Source organism: Carettochelys insculpta, chromosome 22, assembly GCF_033958435.1.
Source record: "Carettochelys insculpta isolate YL-2023 chromosome 22, ASM3395843v1, whole genome shotgun sequence".
NCBI lineage: Eukaryota > Metazoa > Chordata > Testudines > Carettochelyidae > Carettochelys > Carettochelys insculpta.
In genome coordinates, this window is record NC_134158.1 from 22118765 (window position 1) to 22133788 (window position 15024).

General features: G+C 45.1%; 1 protein-coding gene across 3 annotated transcripts in view; it reads left to right on the forward strand.

The window, feature by feature from the left end:
* Positions 1-15024, forward strand: part of BICRA (BRD4 interacting chromatin remodeling complex associated protein) — a 157967-nt gene that overhangs the window by 92077 nt on the left and 50866 nt on the right. For all 3 annotated transcript variants that reach the window (XM_075016531.1, XM_075016534.1, XM_075016532.1), the window contains one exon: positions 13921-13966. In XM_075016531.1, the coding sequence (XP_074872632.1) occupies positions 13926-13966 (41 nt within the window). In that variant the 5' untranslated portion in view covers positions 13921-13925. The remainder of the gene's footprint in view (positions 1-13920; positions 13967-15024) is intronic.

Consider the following 15024-nt stretch of genomic DNA (forward strand, 5'->3'; position numbering starts at 1 on the left):
AACATGCACCCCAGTGGCCTATTTGACCCCTTTGTCGTTCCATGAAATGCAGGGGCAAGCTGTAGGACTCCCATCCCAGGTGCCTGGTACTCCCCAGGTGCCATGAACTGCACCATCAGTGTCACTGGGGGTGCCTCCACCGGAACAGTCTCGGGCTGACTGTGTCAGAGACCCCTTCAGTGGGATCGGCACCAATGTCAGCACTGGCCCAAATCTGAGCACTGTCTGTACAGCCACCAGAACCCGTGGCACCATCACGTTACCAGGATGTGCTCCTGACACCGCTTGCCCTATTCTCAGGTGCGCTACCCCAGCCACTGAGCATGGCACTGCAGGTCCCAGTGCTGGGGACTCAAATGGGGGATTTAGGCTTACCGCTCTTGCCAATAGACATGGAAGAGGCAGGTGCATTGTCCTTGTTCTCCCCAAATGAAGCCCTGGCTGGGTCGTCGGCGTCCCCAGGCACGGAGGATGTTAGGGCATATTAGCAATTGCTGTGCAGGGTAGGCCAGGGCCTGGACATACAAGCTGAGGAGGTCAGCAATGAAACGGACCCACTGACAGATATCTTCTCTGCATCGGGGCCCATTATTAAAACAATTGCCAATACGGCAAAGACGGTGTGGCAGACCCCAGCCTCTGCCGTGCCCACGGCCAGAAGGAACGAGCACTGATACTTCGTTCCTGCCCAGGTCAATGAACATCTGTTCACCCACCCTCCCCTGACTCCCTCGTCTCTCCCTGTGATTTACCACATGGATGAGAAGGGTTTCAGGGCCCGTCTCCAAAAAACAAAGAGGCCAAACATTTGGACCTGTATGGTAGAAAGGCTTATTCAATGGGAGGCCTACAGTTAAGGATTGCTAACCAGCAGGATCTGGTTAGCAGTTATGCATACAACATGGCTAGTTCCTTATCCAGTTTCTCAGAGCTGGTCCCACCAGAGCGTAAGCCTGATTTTAAGGCGGTGGTGGAAGAACATAAGCTCATATCCAGGGCAGCGTTGCAGACAGCACTGGATGCAGCAGATCCCACCACCAGGGTCATGGCCCCAGGGATATCCATGCATAGAGGGCCATGGTTACAAGTTTGGGGACTCCCCTAGAAGGTCCGGCAAACCATCCAGGATCTACCTTTCGAGGGGCCGTCTCTATTTTTGGAAAAGACCAACAAAAGGCTGCATGGCCTAAAAGGCTTGGGGGGGGGGGGGGTCACCTTACACACTCTTGCCCTGGATACACCTGCAACCAAACATCGACACTTTACTCCTAGGTCTCCGTTCAGACAATTCCCTCAACAACAGAGGGATGCTAATAGGAGAAGGGGTCATACGTACAGAATGCTCCATGGCCAGCAGACCTAGGGCCAGGGTCATCAAAAACCCCCACAAGGGTTTTAATGGTGCAGTCAGGAGCGGCACACCAGTCACCACTCTAGTTCCAGCTTAGCTTTTGTTTTCATTCCACATATCCCCCTTTTACTGTGCTTGGTGTGACATAACTTCAGACCAGTGGGTCCTACATGCGGTGAAAAGGGCATATGCTTTCCAGTTTTCCTCATACCCCCGCCTTCCCACTCACCTTCCCCGTCCGTCTTCAGGAACCCTGTCACAAGACTCTGCTCAGGCAGGAGATATAGCCCCTCATTTCAGAAAAGCTAAAGCACAATTGGAACTGCAGCTGGCAAGGGCAAACTGGGAATCATACCTCACAGCTGACCAGAGGCTTGTAGTCAGAAAAATGGCTAAAAGTCAGTTAGGAAGGTTAATCTACCTTAACATATTTGGTAATTATGGAGTTTCTGTTTCCTCCAAAATGTGAACATATTCTCAGTGCGAAGTAATGACCTTTTCACATAAGCCCGTTTTCTAGAGTATTTGTATTAAAAACAGACAAAACTTTGAAATCCCTGGTTTTTTTGTCACACTTAAAAATTATTTATTGATGTAAGGATGATAAAAGAAACATTTTCATTCATAAAACCCTTAAATGCCCATAAAACTGCTTTGCATTAGAATGACAGAACAGAGTGAAATTATTCGATTCTTTTAATTGGATACTAATCTGTGGTTATGTACATTTTGAAAAGATTCTCCTTTTCCCCTCCTCCTTTCCAGCCCTCCTGATACAAGGTATAATCACAATGGTTTTATTTGTACATCAGCTCAGTCACTGTTTGCAGACCTCTTGCATTATGTAATACAATAGAATTTTATTTTGTACTGTACTGTCTTTCCCACAAGCAGGATCACCAGAATGCTTTAGAGAACTAAATATATAATTAGAATTAAATGATAGCTTCTTCATCCTCCCCACAAGCTATGCTGTAACATAAGTAGAGAAGACTTTTATTTTTTTCTAGTGAAATTTAAAATGAGATGGTTAATGGGTAATATGCTACAGGAAGATTGTTGAGGAGTAGAAGGTTCTTGTACTCAGAATGGTGGAGATTTGGTGCAGAAAAATGGAGTCCGGTCCTAGTTGGTTTGTGTGATAACATGGAACAAATTAAGATTTTTGATTTTTTTTAAATCAGAGGCAATTTCAAGTGGTTTTCTTGGAATGAACAGGAGAAATTGTCTTTGCCTGTTGTGTGCTTGGGAAGTTGGCAGTATTGGTCTATATGTGCTGGAATCTGGAGAACTTGCAACTTTTGAGTTGCCATTCCATTCCATGCCATTCCAGTAAGGTGAAAAGATATGAAGGCTTCCATGGCGGAGTCAATGTCATGTATAGCTTCTGAATCATCATCATCAGTAACCATGGGCTCGATGCTCATTGATGTCCAATGCCTCCCTCGCTATTTCCTTCCATCTTTACTGTCTGCTGTAGAGAGGCTTATTTTCTGTAGACTAGCTCCACACCAATCTACTATATCATCTACCCATTCTCTGTGGGGTCTACTTCTCCTGTTCGAATTGTCCATTATGCCGAATGCTAGGGTCTTGGTGTTTCACGCGTTGTTCATTCTGCAGATATGCCCAAATAGCTGTAATTTCCATTGTATAACCTTCTTCAGTAGGCTCTCTTTCAGCTGTATCATCTTATATAATTCCTCATTGGTGACCACCTGCATCCATTCTATTCTCGATCTTTCTATAGCAACTCCTCTCGAATGCCAATGTCCTCCTCTTCAAATCTGTCATTATCACCCAGATCTTGCATCTGTACAACACGATGCTGAATACACACATTTTCAGGACATTCAGCTTCTTTCCTAAGCTAATCACTTTGCCTTTCCAGATCTTATGCATCATCTTCAAACTTGCTATTGCTTTTGCTATTTGGAAATGGAAAAAGTGAAATGGTTAGAGGAGCAGTGCGATGATACACAGAAGTATCATCATATGTAAGACCTGGTAGGTGTATAAGATGATCAGGAGTATTAATAGGAAGTGGCAGCTGAAGCAGATGGTGATCAAAGACAAGAATGATGAGGTTCTCATGAACAAGGAGAAGGTTGTACAGTGATAGATAAGATATTGCACTGATCTGTACAAAGCACAGTTGGACCTGAGTGTCTCTGAGAGACTGATCAAAGAACTGAAAGAGATCACCGTTGAGCATTGAGAGTGAGATAGATAGATTGATATTTTGAAGGAGGAAGTAGAAAGAGCAGTGAAATGACAAAAGAGGAACAAGAGCCCTGGAAATAAGACTACAGGAGAGATGATCAAATACAGTGGAGAAAGTATGATTCAGGAAATACACTGACTCTGTAATATAGCTTGGAAAGAAGGGAAAGCATCTAAGGAGTGAACAAGATCCATGCTAATGACAATACACAAGAAAGGAAGTGCATTGGAGTGCAAGAACTACAGAATGATTGCCCTAGCAAGTCCTCTAGGCAAGGTGCTGATGATGATACTGATGGAGAGACTGATCTTGCAGATAGAAGAAGAACAGATGAGAAAGCAGGATTCAGGAAAGATAGAAGTACCATACAGCAGATATCGGCACTGAGACTGATAGCAAAGAAAGCTCAACAAAAGAACGTCTACAATTCTTTTGTCTGTTTTCAGAAGGAATTTCACAGTATAGATCAGAAAGTGACATGGACGGTGTTGGAGTCTTACAACATGGATAGAAGACTGATTGATTATAGTTGTTGAAGGATAACAACAACAATGTGGAGGCAGCGGTGAGAATGTGCGGAGCGTTGGGAAGTTGGTTTAGGATGAGTAGAGATACAAGACAAGGAGGTACGATACTGCTGAATATCTTCATTGTGCATCTAGAGAGAGTGATGGACAAGATCAAGGAAGAGGTAGAAGAGATATTGGTGCACTGGATGAGAATCAACAACTTGAGGTTTGCAGATGATATAGTTATCATCGACAGTGATGAAGAGAAGCTAGTGAGAAAGGTGCAGGTGTTAAATGAGGAAGGGAAGTGGCATGGACTGATTGTGAACATTAATTAAAACGAAGACAATGGTATTTGGAGATAAGGAAAGAGGAAGGAAGATCAGCATAGATGGGATTGAACTAGAGAATGTAGAGAGGTTCACGTATCTGGGGAGCAACATGACATATGATGTAGATTGTAAGAAGGAAATAGTGATTAGAATAGCGAAAGCAACAGCAAGTTTGAAGGTGATGGATAAGATCTAAAATAGTTTCCCAGTACTATTTCTTTAACCAGCAAAGGGTGCTCTCCACTTTGAGATGAATTGCCAGAAATGAGTGGTGATTCAGTTATGTCCTAAAGAATATACAAGACCTGTGTGCTGTTGTCTGGATATCTCTGTGCAAAGGCCATTCTAAATCAATGCATTAGTGCGTTATTTCCTTAAAATTAATCAGCCTCAGCAGTCCATTATTCATGAACAATCCTAATTTAAAAAAAAAATTTTTTTTGAAAGAGAAAACTATTTAATGGCCCAAATTTGATACTCTTATTCTTTGAATACTTCCACTGAAATTGTGAATAGATACTTACTCCTGTAGCCATCCTTAATACGAATAATGTTATCAGAGTATGCTTCTCCGGAAACATTTTTTCTTCAAACTTCCACTGGATGCTAATAAACAGTGAAGAGGGGGAGAGTTTTTAAAATGTTTTGAAAAATTATTTTTTTAATGGAAAAAGTCTGTGCCTTCAGTGTAAGACTTCAATATTTTCTTCCGGAATGAAGCAAGTTCCTTTTTTTTTTTCTTTAAGTGCTGGTCCCTACGTATCTTCCATTGTAGGTACACATGTATTCCACGTTCCATAAGTGAGAGTGTTTTGAAAGTAGTGTCTATTAGTTGCACCATGGCTCACTGCATACCTCTGACCAAGGATATAAAGGGCAAGGTGGTCTATCTGCATCACATGGTCTTGGTCAGAACCTCCAGTGTCCGAAGCTTCAGCTTTCATCTTTATCTGTGAAAATATATTTAGATATCTGTAAATCATTTTTATATTCTAGAGCTTTACATTTTTATCTGATATTTTAGTGTCCTTTTTTTTAAAAAGTTAATTAGTTTCCCTGACTTGGGGAGCACCCACTGCCCTATGCTCTGTTTGGGTCCTGGACTATGTCCTGGACTCCAGGTTTCAAAATTTGTGCTTTCTGCCCACAGTCCTTATCAGTCACTGATGACCAACTCTGCTTATACTGCCATGGGGAAGCCCACATTGTGGTAAGGTGCAATATCGGTTGTCCATTCCCAACTGTACTTGGGAAAGATGGAACTTCATCTGAGGAATCACCTTATGGCAAAGACCATGGGGCCCCAACGAGGCTCCTGACCCCCAGTTTGTCATCTTGATTCCTCAGAGTGTGCTTCCCTGACACAAGGTACCAATTCAGAAGTGAATGGGTTCTACCTCCCTCCAGGTGTCCAAGCAGGATTTTGTTGGGAGAACAAGGGAGCATTCTCGTAAGCATGAGGCTAAGTCTTACTCCAAATAAGTCTAGTCCTGCCTAAATTAGGCACTAGCTCAACCCAAGAGATCTTAGTATGTCCCTAAGTCTCAGAGGCATAAGAGAGCCCACAAAACTAGGGCTCCATTGGCACCAGGTCATGATGCAGTGGTATCAGTGCCTTTGGTACTGCCCTAGCACAAACCCCGGGATCAGCCACACGGATGCATACCGATCGCCAGTGATTCAATGTTTGCCTTCAACAGCTGTGGCACAGACTGTCCCTATTGCAGCTTTCTCTACATGGCTTCTTCTTACTGATGAAGCTACAATGTCGCCTTTATTTAATGTCCTTCATGCTTTTAAAAAAAACAGCAAAATCCAAACCCTCTTGAATCAGTGTTTTTCACAGCAGGAAACTGACTTCTGACAATGTGATGTTATATGGAACTAATGTGTGCTGAGGACTACTCATTAACATTAATAGAAGTAGCATGTGCATCTGAAGGGGACAATGATATAGTCTTCAGTGTTGTGTACTGTATTGTAGCTGAGTGTCAGCATTGGAGAGTTAATGGTTTTTTTTTTTTTTAGCAGTTGTTTAGCTACAGCTGACAAACCAGTTTTAAGCCTCTTTAAGACAAGACTTCTCATTTGTTTTTGTATGGAGAGTTGTACCCACCCCATTCTGTGCACCTGCCTTACTTTTTTTCCTCTTTCACCAACCCTGGGAATGTCCAGATGCATCCTGCAGCTAGTGTTTTTTGAACGAGAGCCCTCTGGTGTCCAGAAATAGTTAAAAGGAGGTTGTTCATATTGGCTGCAAGTTACACTAATCCCTTCTGAGAACTTGCTGAAAATCAAATCATGACTTTGAAGTCAGCTAGTATGAATCTTCCCCCTGTAAGGTCAACCCCATCACGTCTGAGGCAAGAGAGAATTGTGATTTAATATACTCACAAAGTATGGGGGTCACCAGGCCCTGCACTCCATCTGCAGTCAGATGTCATTCATTCAGCAGGTAGAACAGAAGGTTTATTAGTCAACAGGGACATAGTTTATAACAGACTTGTCAGCACAGAAACCAGAAGCAGTCAGTACAATGCATCTTGGGAAGAGGGGGCCCAGATAGGGTCCCTGTGCCAGGGTCCTGGCCTTTATTTCTCCCTCTCCAGCCAGATGAAGATTCTCTACTCCCCAAAAGCCCAGTTCAAATTCAAAGCAGCCAGGTCCCTCCTCCTTTCTGTGTCCTGTTTCCCGGTGGTGGGGAGTGTCACCTGGTTGTCTAAGTTACAAAAGCCATGGAGGGCCATTGTGTAGTGTCAGAAGTCATCACACTCAAATTCCTTCACCAACTGTGCATTGATGCTGTGCCTAGGGAGTTACTACAGGCCAATAGGAAATGCACACAATATAACAAGGGGAATAAAATCCACACAGTCCCCACTTTGCCACAAATATACAAAACAAAGAGCCAGAACACAGGGTGCAAAATCTAGGGGGATAAGGTATTCTATCAGAGTGGTACAGAACTAATCTCTTAGATGCAGCAAAGTAGCTCTGTTACTTCTGTAGCAAATATCAGCAAGCTGGTCCTGTATAGTCAGTCTGAAGAGCCAAGTTCTAATTTAGTTCATGTCCCATGATTGGTTTAATTGAATAGTGAAGCAGCCGTATTTGTTTGGCTGTATCTGTTCTGAAGAGTTCCAGATAAGATGAGGTGTTATTGTGTGGGGTAAGTTTGCAAACACTCAAATTCATACTTCCAGGCATTAGCAAAGGACTGATTTTTCATAAGTATTAGTTTTAATTGATTGTGTGTGTGAGAGAGAATAAATAAATTCAGGAATTGGCCTGCTTGATGAGTAGGTAATTGGAGTTGAAACCTTTCACATTTAAGTCACCATTTCAAATCCAGTATGGATAAGTAGTGACAGAAAGGCTATGTCTACACTGCAGGGTTTTTCTGGAATACCTTATTTCTACTTAGAGCGGCCACACAGCAAGAGCATTTCCAAATTGAGCATTGTACTACAGAACCCTATTCAGAAATAAGAGCAGTGCATTTTGGGTGTGTATCCCATCATGCCTGCCCTCATTATGGTATTGAGCAATGTCAACAGAAAACACAAGGTGCCCCAGAAATCAGGAAGTTGTCCCATGAGCCACTTCTCTTCCTGAATCTCCCCCTACGGTTTCCTTTTCCTTTCTGTGCCATTTCAAAGTGCTACTGGGAGCCCAGCTCACCTGTGTGCGCAAGGAAGCAGCCATGGATCCTCCATTGCAAGAACAAGATTTGGCAGCACACACTCCAAAACAGGTAATAATGTACTTTTTCAACAACTGGTCAGAGGAGGGAAGAGGATGACGACAAACATGAGGCAGATCAGTGCCACAATCTGTCTCACAGCCTGAGCACACTGGACCATCGCTTCTGGGCCAGGGAGATCAGCACCGACTGATGGGATTGTACAGTCCTGCAGACCTGGGATGATGACCAGTGGCACAGAACTTCGGGATGTGTAAGCTGCCTGCCTTGAGCAGTGTGCTCAGCTGACCCCAGAACCACAATGCCAGGACACCCAAATGAGAGCTACTCTCTCCATGGAGAAGCATGTTGACATTGCTCTGTGGAAGCTGGCTGCCCCGATTTGCTACTGCTTGGTCACCAACCAGTTTGGAGTGGGGAAGTCTGTTGTTGGGACAGTGCTGATGCAGGTGTGCAGGGCAATCGATTGCATTTTGCTGTGCCGGATTATGACTGGGGAATGTGGATGAGATTGTGGCTGACATTTCAGAAGAGGGGCAATTGATGGGACCCATATTCCAATTCTCGCCCCTCCCCCTACCTTGCCTCAGAGTTTGTCAACTATAAGGGCTACTTCTCAGTGGTGATCCAAGCATTTGTAGATCACCATAGTCATTTCACAGGCATAAGTACTGGGTCGTCTGGAAGGGTGCATGGGGCATGCATTTTTAGAAACAGCGGTCTGTACCGAAAGTTGCGGGGTGACACTTTATTTCCATGTCACAAAATAAGTTTGGGAGAGTGGGTGAAAGGGTTCATCAGGATCCTAGGGGACCCTGCATACCACTTACATCCCTGGCTCATGAAGCCTTACACCAGGCAGCTAGACTGCAGCAAAGAGCAGTTCAGCTGCAGGCTCAGCAGGTGCCACATGGTGGCTGAGCATGCATTTGGGCTCTTGAGAGCGAAGTGGTGAATTTTATATGGGAGGCTGGACCTGCTTCAGGACCATATATCCCTATGGTCCCGAACACGTGTTGTTGCCTTCAGAACCTGTGTGAGAGCAAGGGGGACACATTTGCTCAGGCCTGGAGTGTGGATGCAGAGCATTTGGCCAATGCGTTTAAGCAACCAGATATTCAAGCTATCAGGGTGGCCCTGAGAATACAATGTGACAAGGAGGAGCACTGAGATGATTGTGCAGTTTCTGGATATGTGGACTTGGGTGGGTGACGCCTATCTCCCCCGGCGATCTCCTACCTCTGTTACTTTTAGGAATAAATTTACTGAACACACTTTCATGTTTTCTTTATCCAAAAAGTTATAATTCATATCGAGTGGGGAGAGAAAAACATGATGTGTGTTATCCCTCATGTGCCATCTAACAGGACACACAGCAGCAAAGGATAAGTTGGGGGGGTGGGTCTAGGAAAATGTGAGGGGAGGGAAAGACATACACCTGCATTATCCTTGTATGCAAATTAGCAGGACACATAGCAGCAAAGGATAAGTGGGGGTGGGGGTCCTTGGAAAATGTCGGGGGAGGGGAAGAAATACTTGAATCATCCTTCTTGTGTGCCAACTAATAGGACACATAGCAGCAAAGGATAGCAGAGCAGGGAGCGGGGAGTCCTGGAAAATGTGGGGAGAAGGGAAAGATATACACCCTTCTTGTGTGAAAATATGACCCTATCAGCAACAGAAAAGGCGGGTATTGAAAAATGAGTGGGGGAGGGACAGGATCACAGCTGTGTCAGGGTCCCCAGCTACCATCCTGTCAATAGCCAGGGAGAGGTGTTGAATGGTTAGAGTACTGGATGAGGTGGGCAGGGGGGGACCAGCATCATGCCAGGGCAGCTTTTGTAGTTGAATGCTGGGGTAGTGGGTGGTCGTGGCAGCAGAATTATGCTGTTGCAGGCAGGAAAGCCTTAGTAAGTGAATGCATTCATTTGTTCTCAGAAACCGGAGTGTGCATGATGTTCTGCTCATCTAGAGCATGTGAAAGACGGGCTGTGGACTCCTTCCAGTCCCATCTATCTTCAGTCCTCCTATATTCACCATTTGGTTAGTGCTATTCACAAGGTCCTTGAGGAACTCCTCTCTGGACTGGTTTATTTGTCTCCTTAAACTGGCCAGTCGACTGCCTCGGTTGTCAGAGGAAGATATCTGATGAGCAGCAGCAATTTAAAACAAAAAGAAAAATTTAGCATAACAATGCCTGTATATTCCATAAGGCCTTGAAAACCCCTACACAAGTGCCTATGTTAAAGTTTTGTCACTCACCCATTCCAGTATGCTACGAGCAGGATTCCACGGACAGAGAACAGCCCTGTGAGAAACCCAGAGACCCCTCACATTACTGTGCATGATGAGTACTTAGCCCTGCTTTTTGTGGGGGTCTGTGGGGAAACCTCAGGAAATAGCAGCTAGGGTTGGGCAAGGCTGGAGGCAAAGGGCACATATTGGAGATTTGAGTGGTGTCAGTGGCTGCTCCATGACTTGCACAGCATTAACATCACACCCGGTCACTTGTCCATAGGCTGCCATCTCTCTCAGGGACATATCTATGCTGAAGGTTCACCAGAAAAGAAGGCAACACCTCCTTCAGACCAGTGAGTTCAGAATTGCAAGCTATGGTATGGAAATTCCAACTACTCTAGTCCCACCCTGGAAGCTGCAGGAGTGGATTGGCATGGGAATTTACCATGGGAAGAGGGACAGCCTTGCACTCCCTGGAATCTTTAAGATAAGATTCAACGTTACCTCAAAAGATCCTTTGGAAATATCTCAGAGCATGATCTGATGGAGATGTTAAAGCATTGTCGCATTTCTGAGAGCCCAGATGGATCACTAAATTCATCCATAGCAAGCTTCCACAAGCACCTCTCAGCTTCCACAAGCACCTCCCCACATAGGACAAGCTCCTTCCCCGGCTGTGCTTCAACAAACCTGAATTGTGACCATCCTTATATATACTCTGTGTGCATATTTCTTCAGTCAGCCAGGCTGGACTGCTGCAAGCTGCCTTCCTCCTGTGTGCTGAACATATTCTGACTATTAGGTAGGTGTTGGGAACCAGGAGATTCTCAGGTGCACGGATCCTCCTCAGAAGCCTGTAGCCCTTCCCTACTAGGACTGTAGTTTGATGACAGAGGACAGGTATCCAAGGGGGATCTGGTGCTGATGGGATGCACCCCTAGTATTTCATCCAGCTGTTCAGAGTACATGTAGGCATGGGGGGCAGCTCCAGAGCGGTTGTTTGCCTCATGAGCCCTATGGTGGGACTGACAAAGCTCCTTTATTTTGATCTGCGGTGCTCTGCGTCTGTATTATAACTCCTGCCTAGTAGGGAGTGTGAAATCGGTAAATATGTGTCCGTATTCATACGTGTACCAGGCAGCTGTGCTATTATGGACTTTTCACCCTCACCAAAGATTGCTCCTCGGCTTCAGGCTGTTGCCCTCTTGGATCGGTAACCAGCCTGAGAAGAGCCCTCTGTTGAAGCCATGACTTAAAAATATATAAGCAGAAAAAGCCATGAAGAAGGAGGAAAAAAACAGATCATTCTACTATGTGTTGTTATCCTGTAAAAGAGAAAATGGAACCACTCATGGCTAGTGTTTGATTACAGGAGATTGTGGGGGTAGTGGCGGGGGTGGGGCGGCGAGTGGACTGGTCCTTGGGGGAAAGTCAGTGCCTAGCTTGGGGAATTGTAACAGAGGGATAGCCGTGCTAGTCTATATACTATCAAAACAAAAAAAGCAGTCCAGTAGCACTTTAAAGACTAACAAAATAATTTTCTTTGGTGATGAGCTTTTGTGGGACAGACCCACTTCTTCGAAAGCTCATCACCTAATAAATTATTTAGTTAGTCTTTAAAGTGCAACTGGACTGCTCTTTTGTTTTGATAGCTTGGGGAAGTGGGAGATCCACAAGGCCCTTAACTCTCTTAGTTCTGGGCTTGGAACTGCTTCTCAGCTGTCTGGAATCTCAGTAACCCTCAGCCAGTCTGGACCATCACTGCAGAGAGGAGGCTGGTGCTGAGTCCCTGGGGACTTTCCCTGGCCAGTCAGAGTGACTGTACTGGCCTGGAAGCTGAGCAGTGTCCAACCCTTGGGCTGCCCCTGGGAAGGTCCCTGCAGAAGCTCTGCAGTTGGGAGGAGGGCAGTTTCCAGAGCAGCAGGGTCCTGCTGGCACATGGAAGATGCCAACCCTGCTGCCAACATATTAGGCATGGCGCAGGCCCTTGGGAGCTCTCGGGAAGCAGGAATGTGCACTTGATCATAGTCAGGTGCTGTGCCAAACAAAGCCAAGGACGGCGCATCACTCTCCACAGGTCAGACCAAAAAAAACAAGGGGTTGAGGAGGGGACTCTAGTGGCCATAGCTCTGGGCAGATGCTGATTGGAGGATGTGGAGCTAAACAGGGGAGGGGAGTCCCCTTTCCCCTCTGCAAATCCAGGTGGGAGTCTGTAGCTGCAAAGGAAGAAAGCCACATGGGTTTTAAATTCCTGTGGCTCAAATGGGGATGGTGAAGGTGTACCCTGCTCAAAATACAGCCACGTGGCTGTATGTGCACTCCTTCTTCCCCGAGTCCCCAAAAGTCTTCTCCCTCACGCCCCTTCCCCGTGCTTTTGCCATGGGGTTTTACATTCCTGAGGCTCACAGAGTGGGAATGAAGGGCTGTATTTGGAGGAGAAAAACAGAGCAGGGGTTTGGGGAAGGGTTGCCCTGCTTACACTCACCTGAACAAGCTTGCACAACTCCCAGCACGGGCTCCCAACTCACCTGTTAAGGAAAGAAGGGAGGAGTGCTCAGCAATGGAGTTTAAATTTCCCAGGGCTTGCAGCAGGGAGGGGCATGTTGGGACACCTGGGAAAGAGGGCATGGGAGTTTGTGGAGCTGCCTAGAGTGGACACTTTCCTGAGCTAGATGGGATGCTTCCCAGGAGGCCAATTAAGTCATGATTAGCTGTGCTTTGTACACACTGACTCAATTATGGAATTGAAAGTCAAGGAGTTGGCAAAAGTCTGTTTGTTTTGGTGGGGTTACTATTCGGAGGTAAATGCCGTGTTATTCGTGAATAATTGGCTCAGCTGTGTGAATGCAAGGTGTTTTCTTATGGAAGAAAGGGGTTTTCACAGGGAAAAAAAAAACCCAGTGTAGACAAGCCCAAAGTTACGAGTAGCTCTTCAGTATCCTATATAGTCTCACTATGGTGTCAGTGGACAAGTGTCCACATCGGAAAAATTGCAGCCATAAATTGGCACTAGCTGTTTGCTCCTCTCTTGTTTCAGCAGGGAAGCTAAAGATTGAATGAAGGCTGATACGTTCCCTATAAGCATGTTAGAGGCGTGAGGTATGTTGCTGAGGGCAGCATGTGGGCCTGCGATTTGACTTGTCATTGTCATTCTTTGGATAAAGAGGGGACTTCACATTCCAGGGGCTGGCAGTTTAGCTCTTTTAAACAGCACCAAATCACGCTCAAAATAAAGAGAACAGAATATTGTAACGTGCATTTGTGCTCTAAGGTGCTGAAGCCCAAAGACCTCTGGGTGCCCTTTGCACTTATCTAGCTAACAGATTACTCAGCTGCCATAAGCAAGGTAAAATGTATATTGGATCTGTTTGGGAAAGGAAGACATTTGAATTGCAAAATGTTATGTTGGCATGTAAGGGATGAGTAGGGGATAATTCTTGTTTGAGGTTTTTGGGGTGGATGGGGGTGGGGTTCAGAAGGCAGCAATCAATAAGAGCAGCTTGTGCTGCATGGCACAGTTGTATTTTTGGAATTTAAATGCAGTCTCTCTCCCCTCATTTCAGTTGACATGGATGATGAAGATGGCCGGTGCTTGCTAGATGTAATTTGGTAAGTCTGATCACTTCATGAAACAGACCCCATGCCAATTTATCATCTTTTATTCTTTTCTAAGGGTGTTTTTTTGTGGGAAGGGGTCAGGGAAGGGCTTGTCAAACGCTTGAGATTCCATGTTTGGAGTTGAGAGAATTTCCATGGAATTCATTTTTGCACTCATTCTCAGTTGGCTCCATGCTTTTTTCCATGCAGTTGTCTGTGAATGGTTCAACCTCCTTGAACTCCACTTTATGGCCCCTACACTGTGATTTCAACACTCCTCTTAATGCCCATTTCTGCCTTGCTTTCTGTAGTGAATCTTGTTGCCCTCCTTCTCTTACCTTTGTCTGTATTAGATTGTGAACTGTTTGGGGGCAGGAACTAGCCCTTCTTTGATGTGCTAAAGAAGGCTGGCACACTGTAAAAACAAGAAGTCCTGCTGCACCTTTAAAGACTCACACATTTATTAGGTCATAAGCATTCGTGAGCTGCAGCTCACTTCCTCAGATACATGAAGGAAAGAATCAGATGGCAGGGAATACATACATACAGAGATGGGAATGTTACATCAGTGTTAATGAGGCTAATTAAATCAGGGTGGATGTGGCTCACTTCCAGTAGTGATAAGAAGGTGAATACCTAACAGGGCAAATTATTTATTGTAATGAGTTAGCCATTCCCAATCCCTGTTCAGACCCATTCTGATGATGTCCAATTAACGAATTCCAGTGTCCAGAGTGGTTAAAGTGCTCTCCTACTAGTTTTTTGTATGTTATTGATCTTGATGCCTGATTTATGTCCATTTATTCTTTTGTGCAGAAACAATCTGGTTTGTCTAATGTACATGGCAGAGGAGCATTGCTGGTACATTGACATATATCACATCAGTAGATGTGCAGTTGAATGAGCCCTAGATGGTGTGGGTGATTGTGGTTAAGTCTTATGATAGTGTTACTAGAGTAGAAATGTTGACCCAGTTGGCAGTGGGGTTTGTTGTAGAGATTTGTTCCTAGATTAAAGTTTCTGTTGTGGATTGTGTAATTGGTGGTGAGTATTTATTTCAGATTGGAACG